The sequence below is a fragment of the Mastigoproctus giganteus genome, chromosome 6 (genome assembly GCF_048544385.1).
Source record: "Mastigoproctus giganteus isolate SK-2022 chromosome 6, ASM4854438v1, whole genome shotgun sequence".
Taxonomy (NCBI): Eukaryota; Metazoa; Arthropoda; class Arachnida; order Uropygi; family Thelyphonidae; genus Mastigoproctus; species Mastigoproctus giganteus.
This window is the reverse complement of record NC_143580.1, coordinates 16246431-16268789: the sequence shown is the minus strand read 5'-3', so window position 1 is coordinate 16268789 and position 22359 is coordinate 16246431. Positions and strand designations below refer to the sequence as shown.

The 22359-nt window shown below is 35.5% G+C and overlaps 1 protein-coding gene across 4 annotated transcripts in view; it reads left to right on the top strand.

The window, feature by feature from the left end:
* Positions 1 to 18560, top strand: part of LOC150084008 (protein max-like) — an 80425-nt gene extending 61865 nt beyond the window's left edge. Inside the window, exons 4-5 of one of the 4 annotated variants that reach the window (XM_090374984.1) lie at positions 4527 to 4622; positions 18129 to 18560. In XM_090374984.1, coding sequence (XP_090231110.1) covers positions 4527 to 4622; positions 18129 to 18292 — 260 coding nt within the window. In that variant the 3' untranslated portion in view covers positions 18293 to 18560. Of the gene's footprint in view, positions 1 to 4526; positions 4623 to 18086 lie in introns of all 4 variants that reach the window. The other 3 variants (XM_090374983.1, XM_090374986.1, XM_090374985.1) reach the window with 3 other exon arrangements.
* The last annotated feature ends 3799 nt before the right edge of the window (positions 18561 to 22359 follow it).

Genomic DNA, 22359 nt, shown 5'->3' with positions numbered 1-22359 from the left:
GTCATCCCTCCTCCCAAAATTGTATTTGTGCTTTACCGATATCCTCCAGGGCATTATATACCTCTGTCAGCGCCCCCCCCCCCTCAACCTTCTAAGCTGTTTTATTCACATGGACACAAGGACATCCTCTCACCAGCCTGGTTGCACTTCTTTGAACCCTTTCTAGAAGCTCTGTCTTTCTTCGAGTGTGGCCTCCAAAATCTGAACACAATATTCTGAATCTGTTCTTGCCGTTCTTTTATATAGAAAGGGACAATGTTATCCTTCTCTCTACTTCTGAGGGTCCTGAATATTATAGCCAGGACACTTTTTTTCCCACTTGTTTACTCTGTATGGAAAATTTTTCAGTTCATCTTGTAATGAGCTGTGTGTGTGTGTGTGTGACACTTCTGGTCACTGTTACAGAGTGGCATGGAAAATGTTAACACATTTGTACTGTCAGTTAAAACTGAACTATTAGTTGAATTTCAAATAACGTTAGTACAATTCTGTAATAGTTCCTCGAAAATTCACTAGAAAGCAAAAATAAGTTGCCACACACATATTCTTGTGAATCTCATGTACTCCTGTGAGCAATGCCCCACAATCAAGCAGAAGGCTAAAGTTTTGCTTTTTTTTTGCTTAAATAAGAGTAACTGCTGTGTAGAGAAGACTTCAGGGAATATGTAAGAAACTTAGCATTTGTTTATTCCAGCAATTTGAAGGAGGCTGTGTAAAGGAATGAAAACAACCTTGCATGGCAAGCGTTTGTTCTCCAGGAAATGTTGAAGTCCTCTGAGAGTAGTAATGCAGTATAGTTCAGGAAAGTTAAATGTAAAAAAAAAAAAAAAAACAGCTTGTAAACTGGGACTACCTCTATTTGACAAATTCTTCAGTTCGATTTGAAAATGTTCCCATACAGATTACAGTGCTGCATAAACTTTCGTAAAATAGTAAAATTAGCACAACACCTGGTTTTCAGATGAAGCTTATTTTCATCTGGATGGGATGGTGAACAAACAGAATGTGCAATTTTGGGCAAAAGAACCCCTTGCTAACTTTATGAGAAAGGCAGCCACAGAGGAAAGTGACCATGTGAGTAGTCTTGTTGAGTTATGGCCTAATTCAACCCATCTTTCAACAAAACTTATCTCACAATGTACCTGCAAATGCTTCAGAATGACTTCCTGCCACAGCTCGTGGCATTCAGATTCCTGTGGACTAGTGGTTTTGTAAGATAGTGCCATGCCATGTATACCTAATGTTGGGTTGGATTTTTTGCATACTGTTTTTGGCCCTCATATATTGTCATACTATTATCTTGATTGTTACAACTGCAGATATTTTCAGACACTGCTGAGGTCAGACTTGAAGCCACATGAGTTTTTTTTTTTTTTTTTTTTGTGGAGTTTCTTGAAGGAGAAGTTATTCTGCATTCGTGCACTTGAAAAAGCCACAGTTGTTTAGTTGTTATGACCAAGACATGTCATGTCATTTTATCATTACAAACATTGGTGTATGCCTTCAGGAGTTTGTTTGTCAAAATGCAGGACATATTGAACATATGATAAAATAAGAATACTTTCCAAGAAGCTGCACATGAAAAGTTAAAATGTTTGTAATAATTAATGAATAAATGAGTTTCGTAAGAAACATTTAACTGTGTCAACATTTTATGTGCCACCCTTAGTTAACTCCATAGAGCAGAGTTTCCCAAACTTTTTTAGTCACAGAACACTTTTCATCTCAAAACATATTCACAGAACACAAGTTTAGAGGGATCCAAAGAACTATTTCGTGATATTTTATTACATAGTATGAACTAGAGCTGTAATGCTCAATACGTTCTACGTTGATATCAATATTTGTAAAATAATAAGAGGAGTTTACCTCAATATAGTACGTAGAACACTTCCGTATGATACTCTCCAGAAATTAAAACGAAAAAATCAAAAAACTTATATTAGAGTAACAAATAGTTTAAAAAATCAATTTAATGCAATTAAAAATAAAATTAATTAAAAGAATTTGATGAAAAAAAAAAAGGAAGGACGGACGGAAAATCGTTTTGCAATTTTTTCGTTAAATTCTTTTAATTTTCTTATATTTAATTGCGTTAAATTTTTAATTATTTTTTTTTAAACTATTTGTTACTCTAATGTAAGTTTTTCGATTTTTTTCATTTTAATTTCTGGAGAGTAACATACGGAAGTGTTCTACGTATTATATTGAGGTAAACTCCTCTTATTATTTTACATATATTTTATTACATACGACGCACTGTACATCAGGAGCATCTATATTTCCAACGCACGTAAAGCCGAAAATCAAATAACTGTCATCATACTTTCATTTTGGTCTTTTATTAGTTGGTTCCTGTGTTTTCACTTTGCATTTTTGGAGAACAAAAGGCTGCGATTGTTCATCCTCACTTTGAAGTCTGACAATATTGTGTTCATTTTCGTCGACCACAGTTGCACTACTAGAAGTACTTTGCTTCTCGTTTTAAAGTTCCTTTTTTCATCCACAAATCTATGGTCACATATTTTAATAATATTTCGAAATACAGGCATACCTCGGTTAACGTTACCTCTGATAACGAAGCTTCGATATAACGAAGTCCACAATTTCAAGCCCCATTTAACATAAAAAATATTCCAGTTTAATCACCTGAAATCTAAACAAACTGAAGAAATTACCGAAACCTTTGGGGCTTCTCGTGGTTGGTTCGAGAAATTTAGAAAACGGGCCAGGATTCATACTGTAAAATTAACAGGAGAAGTTTCCAGAAAAACTAAAGGAAATAATTGAACGTGAAAAATTTCCACCAAATTTGGTGTTCAATGTTAACGAAAGCGGTTTGTTCTGGAAACGGCTACCAACAAAAAGCTTTATTTCTGTTGAAGAAAAATCAGCTGCTGGGTTCAAAGCAGCCAAAGACCGTTTAACGTTACTCTTTGGATCAAATGCCTCTGGCGATTATAAATTAAAATTGTTATTAGTTTACCATTCAGAAAATCCGAGGGCGTTAAAAGGTAACATAAAAATGAATTTACCTGTAATATGGAAAGCAAATAGAAAAGCGTGGGTTACCAAGGAGTTATTTACTGATTGGTTTGTTAACCACTTTTGTCCTGAAGTAAAACGGTATTGTCAAAAAAACAACTTTGAAGAAAAAGCTCTTTTGTTGTTAGACAATGCTCCGGGACATCCTACTGATCTTAACACGTTGGACACATGCATTCCTGTCAAAGTTGTGTTTCTTCCAGCAAACACAACTTCCCTGATTCAACCATTGGATCAGGGAGTAATAGCATCATTTAAAGCTTATTATCTGCGTCGAACATTAAGCAGTTTAACTGAACTAGAGGATAAAGAGGAAATGACAGTTAAAACTTTTTGGAAAAACTACACCATTAAAAACGCAATTGAAAACATTGATAGTTCTTGGAAAGAAGTCACTAAGAAATGCTTACATGGAGTTTGGCGCAAAATATGGCCAGAAGTTGTACTAGAAGAAGAAAATAACATCCAAGAAATTAGAAATGAAGTTATCCAGATGGCTCAATCAATAGGTTTCGAAAATGTCGATGAAGAGGATGTTAGAAATTTATTGAATGCAGAAGATGATGGTTTTTCAGTGGAAGATTTAGAAAACCTTGTTAGCAACGAAGACAAAGATAATGAAGACGAAGTTAAAGAAGTTCCTTCTGAAAAAGTGTTAAGAACCAAAGATTTAAAAAGGTGCTTAAATGACATTGAAAACGTTTTAAATTTTTTTAGTGAAAATGATCCTGATTTAGGAAGAAGTTTTATTGTTAAGCGATCAGTGTTAAATGCAATAACTTTGTATAGGCAATTGTTAAATGAAAGAGAAAAAAAGCATAAGCAATCAACTTTAGACTCATATTTTAAAATGTGATTTCACTTTGTATGTAAGTTGACTGTTTATTTAATAAAACTTTTCTTTTTTTCGAAAAAAAAGCTTTTCATTTTCTTTACGTAGGAACGTATCCCTATTCTGGCCATAGTATTTTTACCTCTGAAAACGAAGTTTCGCTTAACGAAGTAATTTCGTGGAACGCATCCTATTCGTTATTCGAGGTATGCCTGTACTAATAATTATCAAAAAAAATTTATACAAGGAAGTGAGTTTAGTTATGATATCGGTTCACTTCCTCCTGTCCTTCAACCAGTTTACTCCAGGCTAAATCGCATATGAATGGCATATTAGATCACCACATTGCTTCTCTATGCAAAAGCTTGCCAAAATAAAGTGTTCTGCAGTCTATGGCAGTATATTAATAACTGAAAAAAAAATTATGTTAAATATTATAATGATACAAAAGTGGTGTACGCTACAAATATGCAAAATTTATTTATTTTATTTTTTTAATTATTAATTTACGATTTTTCGCGGAACACTTGTTCACATCTCACAGAACACAGTTTGAGAAACGCTGCCATAGAGTAATGTTTAGGTTGGCATATAAAATAGACTTAAATATAGTGAAGGGATTCCTAACAAGTCTTTTCATCCATTTCAGAAACCCGATATTCCAAACTAAGGAACATATTCTGGGGGTGTGAAAGGGACCGAAGACCATATAACTTAAGAATACACAGAGTGGCTACTTCATTAGGTAACACCTACCCTTTTCATGAAAAATGGAACATTCCTTCAATAATAACAGCATATGTTAATACTGTGCAATATAAAGCATGTGGGCAGATATGTAGGGATGGATGTATGTGATTTAGCATTAGTAGTGGCATATGATGCAAGAAAGCAAGCTTATACGGCATCAGCCAAAAAAAAAAGAAAAAAAAAAGCCTTTCCATTTCACCTTTGCTCCAAAAGTTTGTCCAGTTCTTCTGTGAATTTATTTAAGCTATCAACTTCCAAAACGACAGATGGAAGTTTGTTCTAGCATCAGCCACTCTCTGGCTAAAGACAAATTAGTGATTTAGTGCAAGAATGGGTGAGATGAAAGATATAAGCGACTTTGAACACAGCATGGTTGTCAGCAGCAGATAAGCTGGCATGAGTACCTTGGAAACTGCAACTGTGCTGGGGTTTTTATATATGGCTGTGTCTGGGGTGTAGTGAGATTGGTTTAGTAACCAAATAACATCCAGCCAACAGTAATTCTGTGCTTGGAAACAGCTCGGTGTATAGAGGCTGACAAGACTTGTGCATAGTAAGCTGTAGTTGGTCAAATAATGTGATACAACAGTTGAGGTAACCAAAGAGGCATTTCAGAATGCACAACTTATTGTGGATGGATTATCAGAGCTGACTACTGAACTGGGTTCATTCCTTTCTGAAACAAGGTATGGTTTTAGAAACAAACATTGGGGGATTGGAATAATGTGCCTGTTTAAAATTGCAGTTCCTGCTGTTTCTTGTTGAATCAGAATATAGTGAAATCAGCACAAGTCCATGAACCCGGGTGTCAACAATGAAGGGTGGTGGGAGTATTTTTATGATGCTCATTGGGTCCTCTTGATACCAGTGGAGCAACATTTAGATGTTATAAGTTACCTGGAAATTGTTTCTGACAAGGCACATCCCTTCATGGTTATGAATAAGTTCTTTCTACAGGATAATGCGACACGTCACAAGGTTAGAATTGCACAGAACTTTTTCCAGTAATGCGAGAGTGAATTCAGGCTATCATCCCATCCAATTTGAAACAATTGTTGAAAGAAACTGAGTCAGTATTCTTTCAACACCCCATTGAGTCCATGCCACAAGGAATCTAGGCTGTTTTTTGGGGGGGGGGTTGGAATTACTTGCTATTTGTGGCCATTCAGTGTGTATGGGTGTCAAGCATTTTTGTACGAGTTAAGCATTCTGACCAACTCTTCTCATATGTTTAAACAGGTGTAGACAAATTATTGGCAGGAGTGAGAAATTAAGCTTTTTTTTTTTTTTTTGATGGTGCTGTTTAAGCTTTGTTTCTTTGCATCATATTTGCTTTGGTGCAAGAATATTTGCTGATGCTATTGAGGCAACGTTCGGTGGGTCGGAAAACTGCTAGCTCGGGGGGGGGGGGGGATTTACAGACTAATAGATTAACAGTAGGCACAGGTGGAAGTGAATCTTGCATTGCTTCTATTGGAATGAGCAGCAACCCGGAAAGCAAGTTGCTGGGAATTTCAGGAACTGCTGGGAGTCATGAAACAATTAAATACATGGACTTTGTTAAAGTAACTAAGAGTAAGAACAGGTGCAAAAGTCAGTAAACAATTAAAGAATCGGTATTTCAGTGAATTTTTGACATATGGTAACGAAGTTGGCACAGAAATGCATAGAATTATGTGGGGTTTTCTGAAAGAATGTCAAAATTATTTCCAAATATGTCCACCAGGTGGCGCTTGATCTGTAACCACGAAGCACCTCATTATAGTAAATGTTCAATGTGGCGGCCTTCGTTGTCAAGCATTGCCTGAAGATGAGTAACGACGTTATGGACAGCATGAAACAGCATTTCTGGAGGTATCATTGATACCTGTTGTCGTATAGTCTTTTAGCATTACCAATGACGTTGGGTGATCTCTGTAAACCTGTGACTTCAGGTAGCCCCATAACCAAAAATCGCAGGGTGTCAGGTCTGGAGACCTCGGTGACCATTAATGAAAGTGACGGCTTATCACTCGATTTTCTCCAAATGCTGAGAGTAACGGTTGTTTCACAGGAGAAGCAATATGGGGTGGTGCTCCATCCTGCACAAATGTCACAATATCCAAAGCTTGCCAGGCTAGGGATAACGCAGTTTCGTAACAGGTCAGCATAATGCTGACCTGTGACAGTTTCAAAACCAGAGCTACTGATTTCCAGAAAGAAAAATGGCACTATAACAAAAGAAGGGGTGAATCCACACCACACTGTTTTGACTGATGCAATGGAGTTTCTGTGTAAGCTCGAGGGATTTCCGTCGCCCAAATTCTGCAATTGTGTGTGTTTACAGCGCCATTGAAAGTGAAATGGGCTTCATCCATCCATAAACATTTGACAGCTAGTTGTCACGTTCTTGAATTCACTGAAAGAACCATAACGTAAATGCTTTCCACTTTGCAAAATCGGTACACCTAAGTTCTTGAAGGTGTTGAATTTTGTATGGATATCTATGGAGGACTTACTCTTAGTGCTCTCCCTCCACACACTCCCATATGGGGATGCCAGTTCGACGTGAAACTTCATGAGAGCTTGCTTCTCCACATGATGATGATGCCATTAGAGTATCCATGTCTTCCGCAACTGCAGCCGCAGTTGGAGCGCATGTTGATGGTCTTCCACTTCATGGACGATCTTGTAACGAACCAGTTGTGTCAAATTTCTTAATCATCATCTTTAGTCCTGCAACAGTCATTGGTCCTTTACCACGTCACATACCCTTCAGCTGACGGAAAGATCGCAAAGCTGCAGATTCAGTGTTAAGGTAATAACATTTCATCAACAGTGCTTTATCCGGTAATGATAACATGACCATTTAGCTTCTTTTCTTTTTCTTTTCCAAACGTTCACTAAACTGCATAGCTGTTGTTCTTGCAGTGCCTTTATAGCAGACACCTGCGTGACATCATTCATGGTACAGTGCCACCTGTCGGACATATTTGGAACTAACTTGACATTTTTTTGGGAAAAAACCTCATATAATTCTATGCACTTCTGCTCTAATCTCGTACATCAAAAATTCACTGAAATACCAATTCTTTTAATTGTTTACTGACTTTTGATCACCCTGTATATTTGCATGTACACCAATGCTAGGAGTACAGTAAATAAATTTGAAGTGCTAGTCAAGACATCAAAGTTGGATATTGTTGGGGGATATCAGAGACATGGTGTCACACAGATATAAGAAATGCAGAATTGGAATTTGGGGAGTACAATGTGTACAGAAAGGATAGGAAGGGAGGAGGGGTTATACTGTTAGTAAAAAACAAAAAATCTAAGGAAGTGCATCCAGTTGACAGATGGACAGAGCAATGTTGAGTCAGTGCAGTATGATATAAGCACTGGGAAAGCAAAAATGAGGGTAGGAGTTTGTTATAGATTCTAAATGAGTACGAACAATTATACAGAGAAATAGAGTGGGCCAGTAAATCAGAGTGTCTTATAATGGGAGATTTTAACTTCACAGATATTGATTGGAATTTGTGGATTGGTCACTCGCACACTAGCAAGGCTTTTGTGGATTTATTGGATGATTGTTTTCTACAGCAGCATGTTAGAGAGGTAACCAGAGGGAGTAACACTCTTGAGCTGATTATCAGCAGTGATTATTCATGCATTAGGAATTTACAGATTAAGGAGCCACTAGGTGACAGTGATCAAAGTGTACTGATGTGGGATTTACTTAAAGATGCAACTACCTCAGGGATAAAAGGAAGAGTTTTTGCTTTTGTAAAGGTGACTACAGTTGTCTCAGATTTTTTTAAGTACAATACAGTGGGACCAACTGATGATACCAACAGCAAATTCTAAATGGGAAGTAATCTTTGAAGCTACTAGGCTTTTTGTTCCAGCTAAGAAATACTATTCTAGGTTTAGGTCCAAATGGATGTCATATGAACTAATGAGACTCGTGGCAGAGAAGAAAAATGTATGCATATAAATTATCAGGCAACACAGTTGCCTATGGTAGATATAAGCTAGTATGTATTCAAGTCACAAAGGAGTTTAGGCAAGCAAAGGCAGATTATGAGAAATCTTTGGCAAAGGATGCAAAGAAAAACAGCAAAGACTTCTTTACTTATATAAACTCTAAAAGGAAGGAGATTGGTCCACTTGATATCAATGGTTTGACTGCAGGTGATCATTCTCAGATAGTTGCCAAACTAAATGAGTATTTTGCATTTACATTCACACATGAAGAGTTAGTCAAGGAGGAGAAGGCCAGATGTTTATCAAACACACACGGAGTTAAATGATTTCATAATAACTGAGAGAAATGTTGAGGAAAAATTGTTGAAGTTAAACCTAAGAAAGGTGCCTGGGGTAGATGGGAATCTAACCAGTTTTATTAAAGGAGGTGGCAAAGGAAGTAAGCAAACCCTTAGCCATAATTATGAGAGTATCCTTGGATTCAGGGGGAGTCCCCATGGACTGGTGATCTGAAAATGTATCTCCAGTTCACGAGGGGGAACATCAAAGGGTGACACGAGTAATTACAGATCTGTTATTTCGACTTCTGTTCCAGGGAAAATAATGGCGTCACTGCTTAAAGAAGCATTGCAGGATCATCTAGACAAGACAGCAGTAATAATTCAAACGTAGCATGGGTTTGTTAAGGGGAAGTCTTGTCTGACCAATTTGATTGGATACTATGATGTGGTCACAAAGGAACTGGATGCAAAAAATAATTTTGATAACATATACAGGCAACTCTCGGTTTATGTACGAGTTCTGTTCCAAGACACATGATTTGTTCGTTATGTGTATCTTGCTTTCCTGAACTTTTATGATATGTATCGTATAAGTTAGCAGCCATTTTAAAGCATTAAAACCATGCAATAAACATCAAATGGTCTATACAATAAGTTTTATTATAATATATGTATGCATTATGGTTTATCTTATACAATACGTAATGTAAAATAAGAAAAGAATAAAAAAAAAAGCAAGACATCGTACTTCTTAATTTTAATTAAAAACAAGAGTTACAAAACAGAAATAAAGAAAATGAGTACTAACATAATATAAATACTGTACATATGTATTCAACTTTTACTTGTCATATCTTCATTAGACTTCAAAATTCTACACGGTGTGGCATGTAAACCAATGTTTTTTTTACTGGCTAGATTAGTTTTATTAACCAAGAACAGTTCAGTATAATTATCATAGAATAATTTTCTGATAATTATATGTAATATTAAATACATTTGTTAAAAGTTTATTTATTTAAATCTTGCAATTATGTTCATTATACGCTTGGCATTTTGTTTTATAAGGAATATATACTGTCGACTTTAAGAAATTTTGAATTGTGATGTTCGTTATAGCGAATGTTTGTAAATTGAACGTTCATAAAGCGAGAATTGCCTGTATGTGGATTTCAGGAAAGATTTTGATACTGTTGCACATGGAAGACTACTGTACAAATTGGAGCAGTATGGCATTAAGGTCATGTTGTTACAATGGATAAAAGGATGGTTGAGTGGGAGAAGACAGAGTGGTAATCAATGGATATTGCTCTTTGTGGACTAATGTTATTAGTGGTGTCGCCCAGGGTTCGGTGTTGGGGGCCCATTGTTATTTTGTATATTTATCAGTGATATTGATGAAGGTATATCAAGCTTAATGTCAAAGTTTGCAGATGATACAAAGGTTGGAAGGGTTGTTAATAACAGTAATGACAGTATGCTTCTGCTACAACAGAATCTGGAAAAGGTGGACAAATGGGCCGAGAAGTGGCAACTGAAGTTTAATATTGATAAATGCAAAGTACTGCATGTGGGTAGCAGTAGTGGTGTTACACTCAGGGTATTGGAGAATGAAAGAGACCTGGGGTAATTATGCAGTCAGATATGAAGTTTTCTGAGGAGTGCAGACAGGCTGCCAGAGTAGGTCATGGGGTCTTGTCAATGATATACAAGAATTTTGCGAGCAGGGATAAGGAGGTGACTATCCCATTGTACAAGGCAGTGGTCAGGCCACACCTTGAGTACTTTGTACAGGTCTAGAGTTCTCATTTTAGGAAGAATGTAGGGTTGCTAGAATGAGTGCAGAGGGTGCTCTTACCAAGAAAGCCCTAAGTTCTGCAAAATGTAACACCTGGACAGCAGGCACATGCAGGGTGATCTGATTGAGGTGTATAAGGTCTTGAATGGATTAAGTAGGCTGAATGCTGATGGGATTCTTCCTCTTGCTCAGATTACGAACTTGAGGGGTCATAAACTGAAATTGAGGAAAGATAGTTGTCGAATAGAAGTGTGGAAATTTGTTTTTAGCCAGTAGGTAGTTGATTGCTGGAACAAACTTTCATCCATTGTTGTGGAAGTTGATAGCTTAAATTCAAGGCAGAACTTGACAAACATTTGGAACGAATGGATGGGTGAAATGGGGTTTTTTTTGGCTGTTGCTGTATAAGCGTGCTTTCTTGCATTATATGCCTCTACTAATGCTAAATGCTAATATTGATTATGCTAATACTGTATTACTATGGCAACACATGGTTTTGATTTTGCTTCATCAAAGTTCTACTGGAATGTCAAGCTCATCACAAGTAGTCCCAGATCCACATGGTATCTAACCATTTCTATATGCAGTTTGTTGAAGTAGACATTAATACCATATCTAATCTTTTTTGTGAAACAGATCTGCTCTTAATTTTTGTTGATTTATTTGTAATCCACTAGCAGAAATATGTCAATATGGTATGAGTGTAACAAGCATTACAGAAAAATACAGAGGAGCTGCAACCAAATGATAATTATAAATTGATTTATTCCAGAAGAAAGATATATTGCAAGGAAGGTGTAGCAATAACTTTTAGTATTGTTGTTGGGATTAGGTGCATCAGTTACTTCAGCCTTATTGCACCATTCAGTATTATTTCTACTGGTGTGTTCATGGACCTATTTGCATGTTGTGTGGGATGAAAAACCTGGAATATTCACACTTAAGACAACTTAAAAAAAAAAAAAAAAATGTGGGAACATAAGAACCTGTATTTGGGATTTATTGTAACTTGAAAAACTATATGATAAAGTACCTAAAAATCTGCTTTTTCAAACTTTATAAAGATATGGCATCAAGAATAATCTTAATAAAAAGTTTGTATAAAGTGGCAAATCTGTGGTGAGCATTGAAGAGAGAATTAGAAAATGGTTTGAGGTTAGACTTGTCCCTTATCACCACTTTTATAATATTCACAGACCATTCAATAATAGAAGGTACTGATAAAACATAGTGTGCGAAAGTTGGATGATTATATTAAACTTTAATATGCTATCAAATGGTAGCTTGCAGTATCTTCAAGAATCTCTGAGTACATTAGGTGAGGGTTGTAGACGTGTGAAATTGTTAAAACAAACATTATGGAAACTAGGAGAGAAGGAGAATTAAATGTAGATGAAATACCAAAATAATAATTAATGAAACTAATAATTTATAATATGGCCTTGCTATTGCTTCAGTGTGGAAATAAAAAAATATTGGTGTAACAAATACTGATTGAAAGATAAGTGAAACAAATTTATGGTGTGATATAGATTTGATGTAATATTTATTTGCATATTTAAATAAACATTAATTTTGATTAGATCTTTCCAAATGGATAGGTTTAGACCAATCTAAATGACATTATTGGGCCAATTAACAGTAACCTGTTAATTGGCTGGCAGACATTTAAATTTACATTTGTTTGTTAAATTTGCTTGTTTAATCTATAGGGGTAGTGGCCATGATATGCTTTATAATTTAATTAAAATCTATAAGAGGAAATGTCATATCTTTATGTAGGACCAGAATTCTCTTAACCCTCACAGTCAAAGGATTATGTGATTATATGAATCAATGTCCCAATTTAATAAACTCATTAAAATTATATAAATAGATATGTATTAAAAGATTGTCATGTATTCAATTCTCATTCCCAACATAATTTGAGTTTTTTGTTACTATTTGTTATAATTTGAGTTTTTTGTTATTTCTTTTTGTGTTCAGTTTGTATAGGGATATCCATTGACATTTGTGGATTGAAAGAAGTGGTTAAAGATTGAAATAACACCTTTTTCAGAGTTCACAAGAAATAATGCCCCTTTGAAGAAGTGATGCATGTGAGTTTCCTGTCTTTGGCATGGGGGGGATGCACCACTTTGGGCCATGTGTTTGCACTACTGAAAGCGAGTATAATTTTGTCTCCTCACAAGGGGTATGGCAAAGGCATGTTCAAAACAAGTAGTATTTGCTGTTTGGTATGGAGATTTCTAATTGCTATGCCACGATTTTCATTAATTTTTAATACAACTGCCAAAAGAAAATTTTCTTAAACTTTTTTAGGTCAAATATATATAAAAGAAAGATATTATAAATTTCAAAAAGCAATCCTCTGAGTAGTGCACACTTGTTTCTGTTGTGTGCAATGTAAGGTGGATGTGAAGTTTTTTTATTGACACTAATTTTTTGTCAGCTGCCATCATTATATGAGTTTGTTGCTATATCAGGTAAATTTTGAAGAGGGTGTATAGTAACATATACCAGAGATAGTGCTGTGAAAATCGGTGGGTATGTCATTTAGGGGAAGTGATTTGTAAAAAAAAAAAAAAAAAAAAGTTCAAATTTCTGCCACTAGGGGAGAAATTGGCACTGTAAACACAAGATGGAATACTTAGGATTAGATTTTAATCTCAGAACTTAGAAATATACAGATATTGTTCTATGTGCTTTCCTTCACTTGAAATGAAATTCTGAAAACAGAGGACTGTATGCGACAGTTTTGCATAGCATCTCATTGGGGATGTTGGCTACATGCTGTTTAATGCTTGCTTTCAAATTGTCAAGCGTCTGTATGTTGCCACGGTAAACTCTGTCTTTCAGGTCCCATAGCCAGAAATCACAGTGATTGAGATCTATTGATCGGGCTGGCCAGAACTGTGGAAAGTCTCTAGAAATGATTTCCGAATGTTGAATGGAGCAGTTCCTTCACTTGTCGACCAACTTGGGGAGGGGCATCATCTTGCAAACACTATGGTTTCAAGAATTGCCTTTCTTGCATAGCGGGAATAATGTGATCTCTTAGAAGAGTGCAGTACCGTGCACCATTTACTGTATACCCTTATGGGGCCATGAGGTGTAGACTCTTCCAAGAAAAATGGTCCGATTATAAACTCTGCTGTGAATCCACACCATACTGTAACGTATGGACTTTGTAGTGGTCTTTCATGCACAGCAGATGGACAAGAAGTTCCCCATATTCGGCAGTTTTATTCATTTACAGCCCCATGAAGAGTGAAATGTGCCTCATCATACCACAAGATCATTCAAGCCCATGTATCATCAAGTTCCATATGAGCCAGAAATTGTAGAGCAAAGTCTATTCATTGTTGCTGATCACAGGACTAGTTCTTGCACTATGGGAACCAGCATAAAATTATTCGAAGCACTTTGCATACGGTAGACCAAGGAAGGTTCAAGTCTCTTGACACACCTCTGGCAGGCACTACCGACTGGTAGTGTTTCACATTCTGACCGTTGCAATCCACTTCATCCACCACCTCTGTTCTGATACGTGGTCATCTCCTGTCTGGAATTACACCTAACTCCCCGGTTGCTTCAAATTTCTTTATCAGTTTTCAAAGCCCCACTGACGTCAAAGGCCCTTTACGCAAACCTTTAAGTTTCCAATATTCACATAGTGCTGCATTAGTGTTACTATTATTCTGATAGAACAGTTTTACTAAAAGAGCATGTTCCTTTTTTGTAAGAGCCATAATGGTTATCGATGGTGGCCTTTCTACTTTTATCTAACAGGATGTCATTTGCTTAAGCAGCAAGTCTTGAAGTAAATGGCAACTTTCACATATGCGCAGTACCGCTTTTCCCCTGGTGGCAAAAATTTGAACAAATTTTTTTCTTCTACAAATCGCTTCCCTATACCCTAAATGACATACCCACCGATTTTCACAGTGCTAACTATAGCTGTTTTTGGCACTAGGGTCTCCTGAATAGGGAAACTTATAACTACCCGGTATATATGTAACTGTAAAAATAATATATTTAATTAATAGTAAAAATAAAAAAAAAAGAAAGAAAAAAAGGAAGAGATGACTATGAACGTAAGTAGCTGCATAAGCAATAACCAACACCTCGCATAAATATAGAGGCAATATGAGAAGGGGGGAAACAAATAACGAAGACAGAAGTAGAAATGGAAGGAGAGCGGAAGGAATATTTGTCTAAAAATTTTGGAAAATGTTAAGTATGGGGCAAATACAGCCAAAGTTATAAGCCAATAAATAATAAATTTAGACTGGCACCACCTGGTTACAATTACTGAGGCTAAAAAAGTGAAATATCATTAATATGATATGATAAGCCAACCACAAAAGAAAAATAGATATAGGACAAATAACAAAATAAATGACTTGCATCCAATCTCGTCAGAGGATCCCTGGATACAGTAGCCATGAACATTACTGCATTTTGAACGTAATGCAAATTACTGCAATGGACAGAAGCAGACATTCACTGAAATGTTAGCCTGCTGAAGCAATAAAATCACATCACTGAGGCTTTAATGCAGTAACTGTAAAAACACAAAAGCTTAAGCATTCACCGCTAAAAACAAGACTGCCACCAAAAAGAAAGAAATGAAGTTGATAACAGAAAATAAACAGATTATAGAGGGCAGTATGAGCAGTGCAAAGAAATTAGCGCTCGCTATACCCATTAAAAAAATAACTCCAAGTAAAATATATTTAATAGTAAAAAGAAAGAAAGATGACCACGAAAGTGACTGCATAAGTAATAACCAACACTTGCATGCAATATGAGAGAGGAAAAGGAAAAAAGAAAACAGTGAAAAATGAGCAGAGAAACAAACAAATAAATAAAGATGAAAGGAATGTATCTAAAAATTTTGGAAAATATTAAGTATGGGACAGATTCATCCCGTTCTTTCTTTTCTTTTGGCCATCTTTCTTTTTATTTTTACTATTAAATACATTATTTTTACAGTTTCATTTCTAATGGGTGTAGTGAGTGCTAGTTGCTTTGAACTGCTCATATTGTCCTCTATAATGTGTTTATTTTCTGTTATCAACTTCATTTCTTTTTGGCAGCAGTCTGGGGCTCTGTGATGTGATTTTATTGCTTTGGTGGGCTGGCATTTCAGCGAATGTCTGCTTCTGTCCGTTGCAGTAATTTGCATTATGTTTGCAATGCAGTAATGTTCATTACTGTTGTATCCACAAACCCTATAATGAAATTAGATGCAACAATAAATTTTTTTTTCCCTTGCTTTTTTTTTTGTCTTATATATATTTTTTTTTTATCATGATATTTCACACTTTTTTGGCCTTTGTGTGCCAGCCTAAATTTATTATTTATTGGCTTATAACTTTGTTCGTATTTGCCCCATACTTAATATTTTCCAAAATTTTTAGATATTGTACATATTCCTTCCATGCACTTTTTTTGAGGTTTTTTTTTTTTTTTTTTTTTTTCAGTAAACACTGTATGGCACACATCACATTAGAAAAAAAAATACAAAGGGTACTAGGAAAGTTTTGCAATATGATGCAACAATGAATCACAGGAAGCTGCTTGTTGCTGCATGTTGAGACATGTTCATACGTGCATAGTAGCCGCCGCGCCAAGTCGATGGGCTCAGTTATTCATTAGTAGTGAGAGTGTAAAGTGCTTGCGATGGCATCGTGGTCACGAAATGAGATAAGGACAGTTTTGTGGTATAATTTCGTGCGTGGTTTAACCATAGACCAGTGCTTAGAAGAAATGACTCTTGCACTAGATGATGATTGTCCACATCGTACAACGATATTCAAGTGGTATAGAGAATTCCAAAGGGGAAATTTCATTCTGGAGGATTCTGAGAGGCCGGGAAGGCCACGAACGTCAGTTACGGAGGAAAACGTTACTGCTGTGAGGAAAATGCTTGACGAAAACAGGCGAGTGACCTACCAACAGATAGAGGATACTTTGGGCCTAAATGCACCAGCAATTCGTTCGATTCTGCAAGATCATTTGCAAGTGAAGAAACTTTGTTCTCTCTGGGTGCCGCATCAACTGACTGAAGAGCAGATGACACGACGTGTGACTTGGTGCCGGGGGATGTTAAAAAAGTTTGATAAGGGACAATCTCGGTATGTGAACAACATCGTGACAGGTGACGAGACTTGGCTGTACTATTACGATCTGCCAACCAAGGCTCAAAACAAAGTTTGGCTCTTTGATGATGACGACACACCCGTAATTGTCAGAAAATCCTGATCTGTAAAGAAGAAAATGATAGCTGTATTTTTCAAATCGAGTGGAATTGTGGAACGTGTCGTTTTGGACACGCAGAAGACAGTCACAGCTAAGTGGTATACTGAACAATGCCTGCCTAAAGTCATTGGATCTATGAAGAACCTGCGGCCAAAGTCAAGAATGGACACCTGGTACCTCCATCACGATAATGCTCCAGCTCCCCGCGCCAAAGCCTGCACCGAATATTTGACCACGACAGGACTGAAACTTCTCGAGCACCTTCCCTACAGTCCAGACCTCGCTCCCTGCGACTTTGTACTGTTCCCGCATGTGAAAATGAAGCTAAAAGGGAGGCGGTTTTCCAGTGATGAGGACCTTCTACGGGCTTGGTACAACGAGTGTGCTTTACTCCCTAGTGAAACTTGGCAGAACTGGTTTAAAGATTGGTTTCGGAGGATGGAGAGGTGTATTGAATGTAGAGGAAATTACTTTGAAAAAATTAAATAAACAAAGCTGTATTGCAAAACTTTCCTAGTACCCTTTGTATATATAAAATAAAAGCAGCTAAATGAAATTTTGTAAACAGACATCTTTTCTGTCACTTTTTCCAGAATACAAAATATAGACTTTAATCCCACTTTTTTCCTGTTTTCTTGATGGTTAACTGAGATTCTCAAATTTTCAATAGAAAAATTAAAGCCTATACTTTCTTTTGAAAGTAGCTGGAGTTTCAGCTGAGTGGATAGGGTTTTCAAGCACAAAAGGGATATAAATTGATTGGGGGGTTGATTACCCCACACAATCAATTTAATGTTAGACGATCAAGTAAAAATAAGAAAAAATTAATAGTAAAAAAAAAAAAAAAAAAAAACTTTTAAAAACTCCATGAAAAACAATTTCAGAGCCTCATCGCTAGCATACGACTCACTGCTCTTAACTCACATGTTCAGGGAACTCACTGCTGGAAGGGTTAAAGCAGAAGTTGCTTGCATATTTGATTGATCGCACAACTGTTTCATTTGGAAAGAAAATGCATATTTTACCTAGTGTTAATTTGAGCTTTTACTACTGTGCTACTGTTAAATATTGGGTTCGTTTCAAATAGAAGTTTCTTCAGAAAAAAATATTCAATAATATAATATATAGTTATTTTATATTGTTTTAGTACGGACATTGGAAAAAGCTAAATCTACAGGCAATTTTGCAGCTTCTACTGTGTTGGAGGCATCTTCGCACCTCAACAGCAAAGGTGATGCAATCTCAGCTTTCGATGGTGGATCTGGTTCTGAGAGCTCAGACATGGATGAATCTAAAGAAGGACGGAGGAAGAAGATGAAGACAAGTCCAAGTGGTACACCAGTTAGGACATAGAACCTGTAATATGAAGAAAATTAGATAATTTTTTGTTCACAAGAACTTTTGTTCCACACCATGTGTGTGTGGCCCGATAGAATCTTGTTCCTTCTTGTGTTAGGACACTTTATGGTGGAACTCTATTACTGATAAACAGGCAGTTGATTATTTAAAGATGACTGGAAAACTAGTTGGATCTCAAGTGTTTGCAGGAGCCTGTTGTTAAAAAATGTTTTTCTTACCTGCAGCATTTTATATGTACAGTACATTTATTAGTATTGATGTTTTCCGCCCATTTTTTTTTAATTTAATTTTTTTTTTTAATTAGAAAAGCAACCATCATTACAAATCTGGTGGAAGTTTATTTTCCCTGTTATATTTATGAATTCTTACCAAAGATCCCATTTTACTTTGTTCTAATTATGTTTTTGGGAGGGGGTATTTATATAGCATGTAAAGAAAAAAAAAAAAAATCATCCCCATTAAATTTGGCTGAAAACTTATCTGTGAATCTAAAAGCACAAAGCAGGGTTTCATATTCTCATCTGTATCAATAAGTAAACATTCAAAGGTGTACATTTTGAAGTTTCTCTCATGCCGTGATAGGTGTTTCATATTTATGTAATGTCTATATAGTGAATAAACACCCGTGATTGTCACTGTACAAGAGAAAAAAAAAAAAAAAATTTTTTCCCCCCTTCCTTTTTATCTTTATATCGCATTACAATTTTAGCTTTAGATGATTAGGCATTAATTAAACAGTGGTGGCCAAATTTATTACGAACTTTACTCATTTGAAAATCATGATGTTAAATCATGATTTCTAATAAACAAATATTTGATTGTTCCAGAAAAATATCATTGGATAATGCACTGCTAACTCGTTTGACTTTATATAGAAAGATAACTGAATATTGCAATCAGATAGTTGATCAGTGGCTTGTGCATGACCAGAGGCCTAGAAAGAAAGATATAATGGTTGCTCCAAATCAAGGAAATTTTCTTTGAGAAGTTACAAGACAAAATTTCATTATCTACATTGACATAATTAAGAAGGTACATGACAATGAAATAATCAAAGGAGACTGCTTTATAAGGATATAAGATAAAATTTCTGTTGTATTGGCATTTGAGATTGGCGAAGCTGTTCATAAACAAAAAATGGAACAAGAAGAGCCGAATGGTGTCAAAATGTAGTGAATACATTTCCAGGTTATCCCATTCACATAGATCAAGGTTGGCAAACCCTTTTTTCTGTCAGTCAAATCAGTAAGTGTATATTAACCTGCCAGTCTAAGAATGCTAACTATGGAATTTATAGAAAAATTTTCTACACACGGACACACATTGATTCACGTATGCACACAAGTCCTTGGGGTGGGACATGAATAGCAATATTCATTACAGTAGCAAATAACTGTGATATTTGCTATTGAACATTTTTAGAGAGTTCTTAGCGTCTAAGGGAAACCCCTTATTTTTTTTTAGCAAATATCAACAAATTGTTGATTAAATATATACACCATCATTGTTTTCTTCACTAATGCATAATACATTATTTTAGAAATAAAATGATGTATTACTTCATTTGCAGTCTTCCAGAATAGTTTCAAAGATACAGTGATTGTAATTGGCTTAAACAGCTTAAACTGACATAAAGAAAGATCAAAAATATTAGATATCACCATCTGATACTTTGTCCTAGCCACCTGTTTTTTTTTAGTCTTTCTACACAATTGAGGAAGACAATATGAATAAAGCAACACGGAGAGCACTCATTTTATTTGTAAGACTTTTTTTGTCTTGGCATACAATCCAGTTTACTGGTTTCTCCCTCTTCCCTCCTTTTTAAGTGCATTATTATTATTTATTTAAAACTGAAAATTATTATTACACAAATGGGTGCCATCAAAATGTTACTTGGTGACAAGTTTGGCACTGGTGCTAATCATTCACCATCACTCACGTAGGCAGATCAAGGCAGCAAGAATTTAGCAGATATTTAAAAAGGATACTGGCTAGTACCAAGTTATCACTATTATTAACCCTTTTAATGAATATGCATATTAATATTTTTTCATGTAAGGGACTTAAACGTACCTACATTTTTGCAAGGGTTTGTCAGTGCAGTATTGTCAGCAAAGTATGGTAAAGAGAGAGACTACAGAAACTCTACTGCCATACTGCTTTCCCATTAAGTACTGATATCACTTAAACCAGAGGTTCCCAACCTTTCTCGGTTCATGGCGCCCTTAGTGTCCCACTAATTTTTTTCATGGAACTCCTAGGCCAAAAGAAATACCTAACACAGTGGTTTTCGACCTTTTAATATACACCTATATGATAATTTTATTCTTTTATATAGAGGTACTAAATAAAGATCAATTATAGATCACCACAAAATTAAAAAGATACGGTACAATTGATATTGTACTGTACCCTTATAACGAATAAATATAAAAATTTCAAAATAATAACTTTAAGTAACTTAAACTCAAATTACACAGCACCCCAAGAATGTTTCAACCGGGGTGCCGCAAGAATGCGGCACCCCAGTTGAAAACCACTGACTTAAACATTGGTGCTATGGTTAGTTTTCTCAACCAGTGTATTGTCTATTATGATGACCACATGTCACTCAGTTACTGGGTCACACTATCTTATTAGCTGTACAGTGTTAATTTTATGCAACTGACCTGTGAACTGTGTAAATTATCAGAGTGAACCATGTTTGATTTGCCATTGGGGCTTTTCTTCAACTGGCAGTTCTGTTGTTTAAAAAAATCCAGAGCAGTGCCTTTTTAATTTTGATCAGAGCTGTTTTACATGCTAAAGTTGCACAATGCTGTAAAATTTTAAGTAATGGCATAAGAGGATATCCCCTCGGGCTGCTAAAAATTTTCCAAGCAGTATGTGAATTTCTAATTTCTATAAGGAATCTTTTATATGTGAAAGTTGCATGTTTGCTGGGGGTAAGTTGCCACCACGGTGATTGTATTTTCTGATAGATTAAGATGCCTGACTATTACAAAGTACAGTGCAGTAATTTTATACTGCACTGTATAAAAACTGCAAGTCTTCAAATGGCTATATGAATATTCCTATTCAACAGCTGTTTTTAAGCATAAAATTAAATGTTTGAAGAATAAAATATTAAGTTAGACAAATCTGCAAATGGCTAGCTAGTAAAATACATTTGCAATTTTGTATGAGTGAGCTGACATTTTAATGCTTGCCCTAAGTATGGGAATGCTCACTAATTTGCAATCAATTGTTCATTGTTTTCTAGAACATTGAATACAAATGAAGACCATTAATGCTGATAGAGCACTAGTGTTCATCATATACATTTTGCACTTGTGAGTAGTAGAATGCTGTTGACCAAACACATAGAGACCTTGTCAATAAAAGGGCTGACTAAGCCCACACATTCTCTGTTTACTGAACATGTAAGGGAGAAAGTTGGCAGTAGTTTTTGAGGGCTCTTTCTTTATGATTACCCAAATTACATCTTTATAGATACAGATTCTCTTGGAACTGTATAAGAGACATGCTGCCATATATCAAACTGTATTTACAAGTAATAGGAACCATTTTGATAGTTTTGAAAATTATCTAAGGAGGATGATAATTTACACAACCATAATGGAAAAAAATTATCTGGAATTTAGATACAGAAGTTGAACCTGAATAAAACAATATATATATATAAATAGGTTGTTGCAAAAGAATTGAAATTTTTATATATTTTTTAAATTATTTTATTTTTGACGATAATCTCGTTTGGCTATAAAGTTCAAAGAGAGGTGAAAAAATGTGTGTATATATATATATATATATTTAAAAGTATTACGTACATAGTTTTTCAGTTTTTACAAACTTCATTTCCTAGAAAAAATGCCATAAACCCACTTGAGAAAGGGTTAAACATCAAAAGGTCCACAGTGTAATTGATGTCTGCTTTGTATTCTGTAACCACTTTTTTTTTTTTTTTTTTTTATGCTGGAATTTGAAACCTGCTGAAAAAAAGAAGCAACTAAAGACAGAATTTCTCTTTTAAGTTACGTATGCATAAGCCAATAATC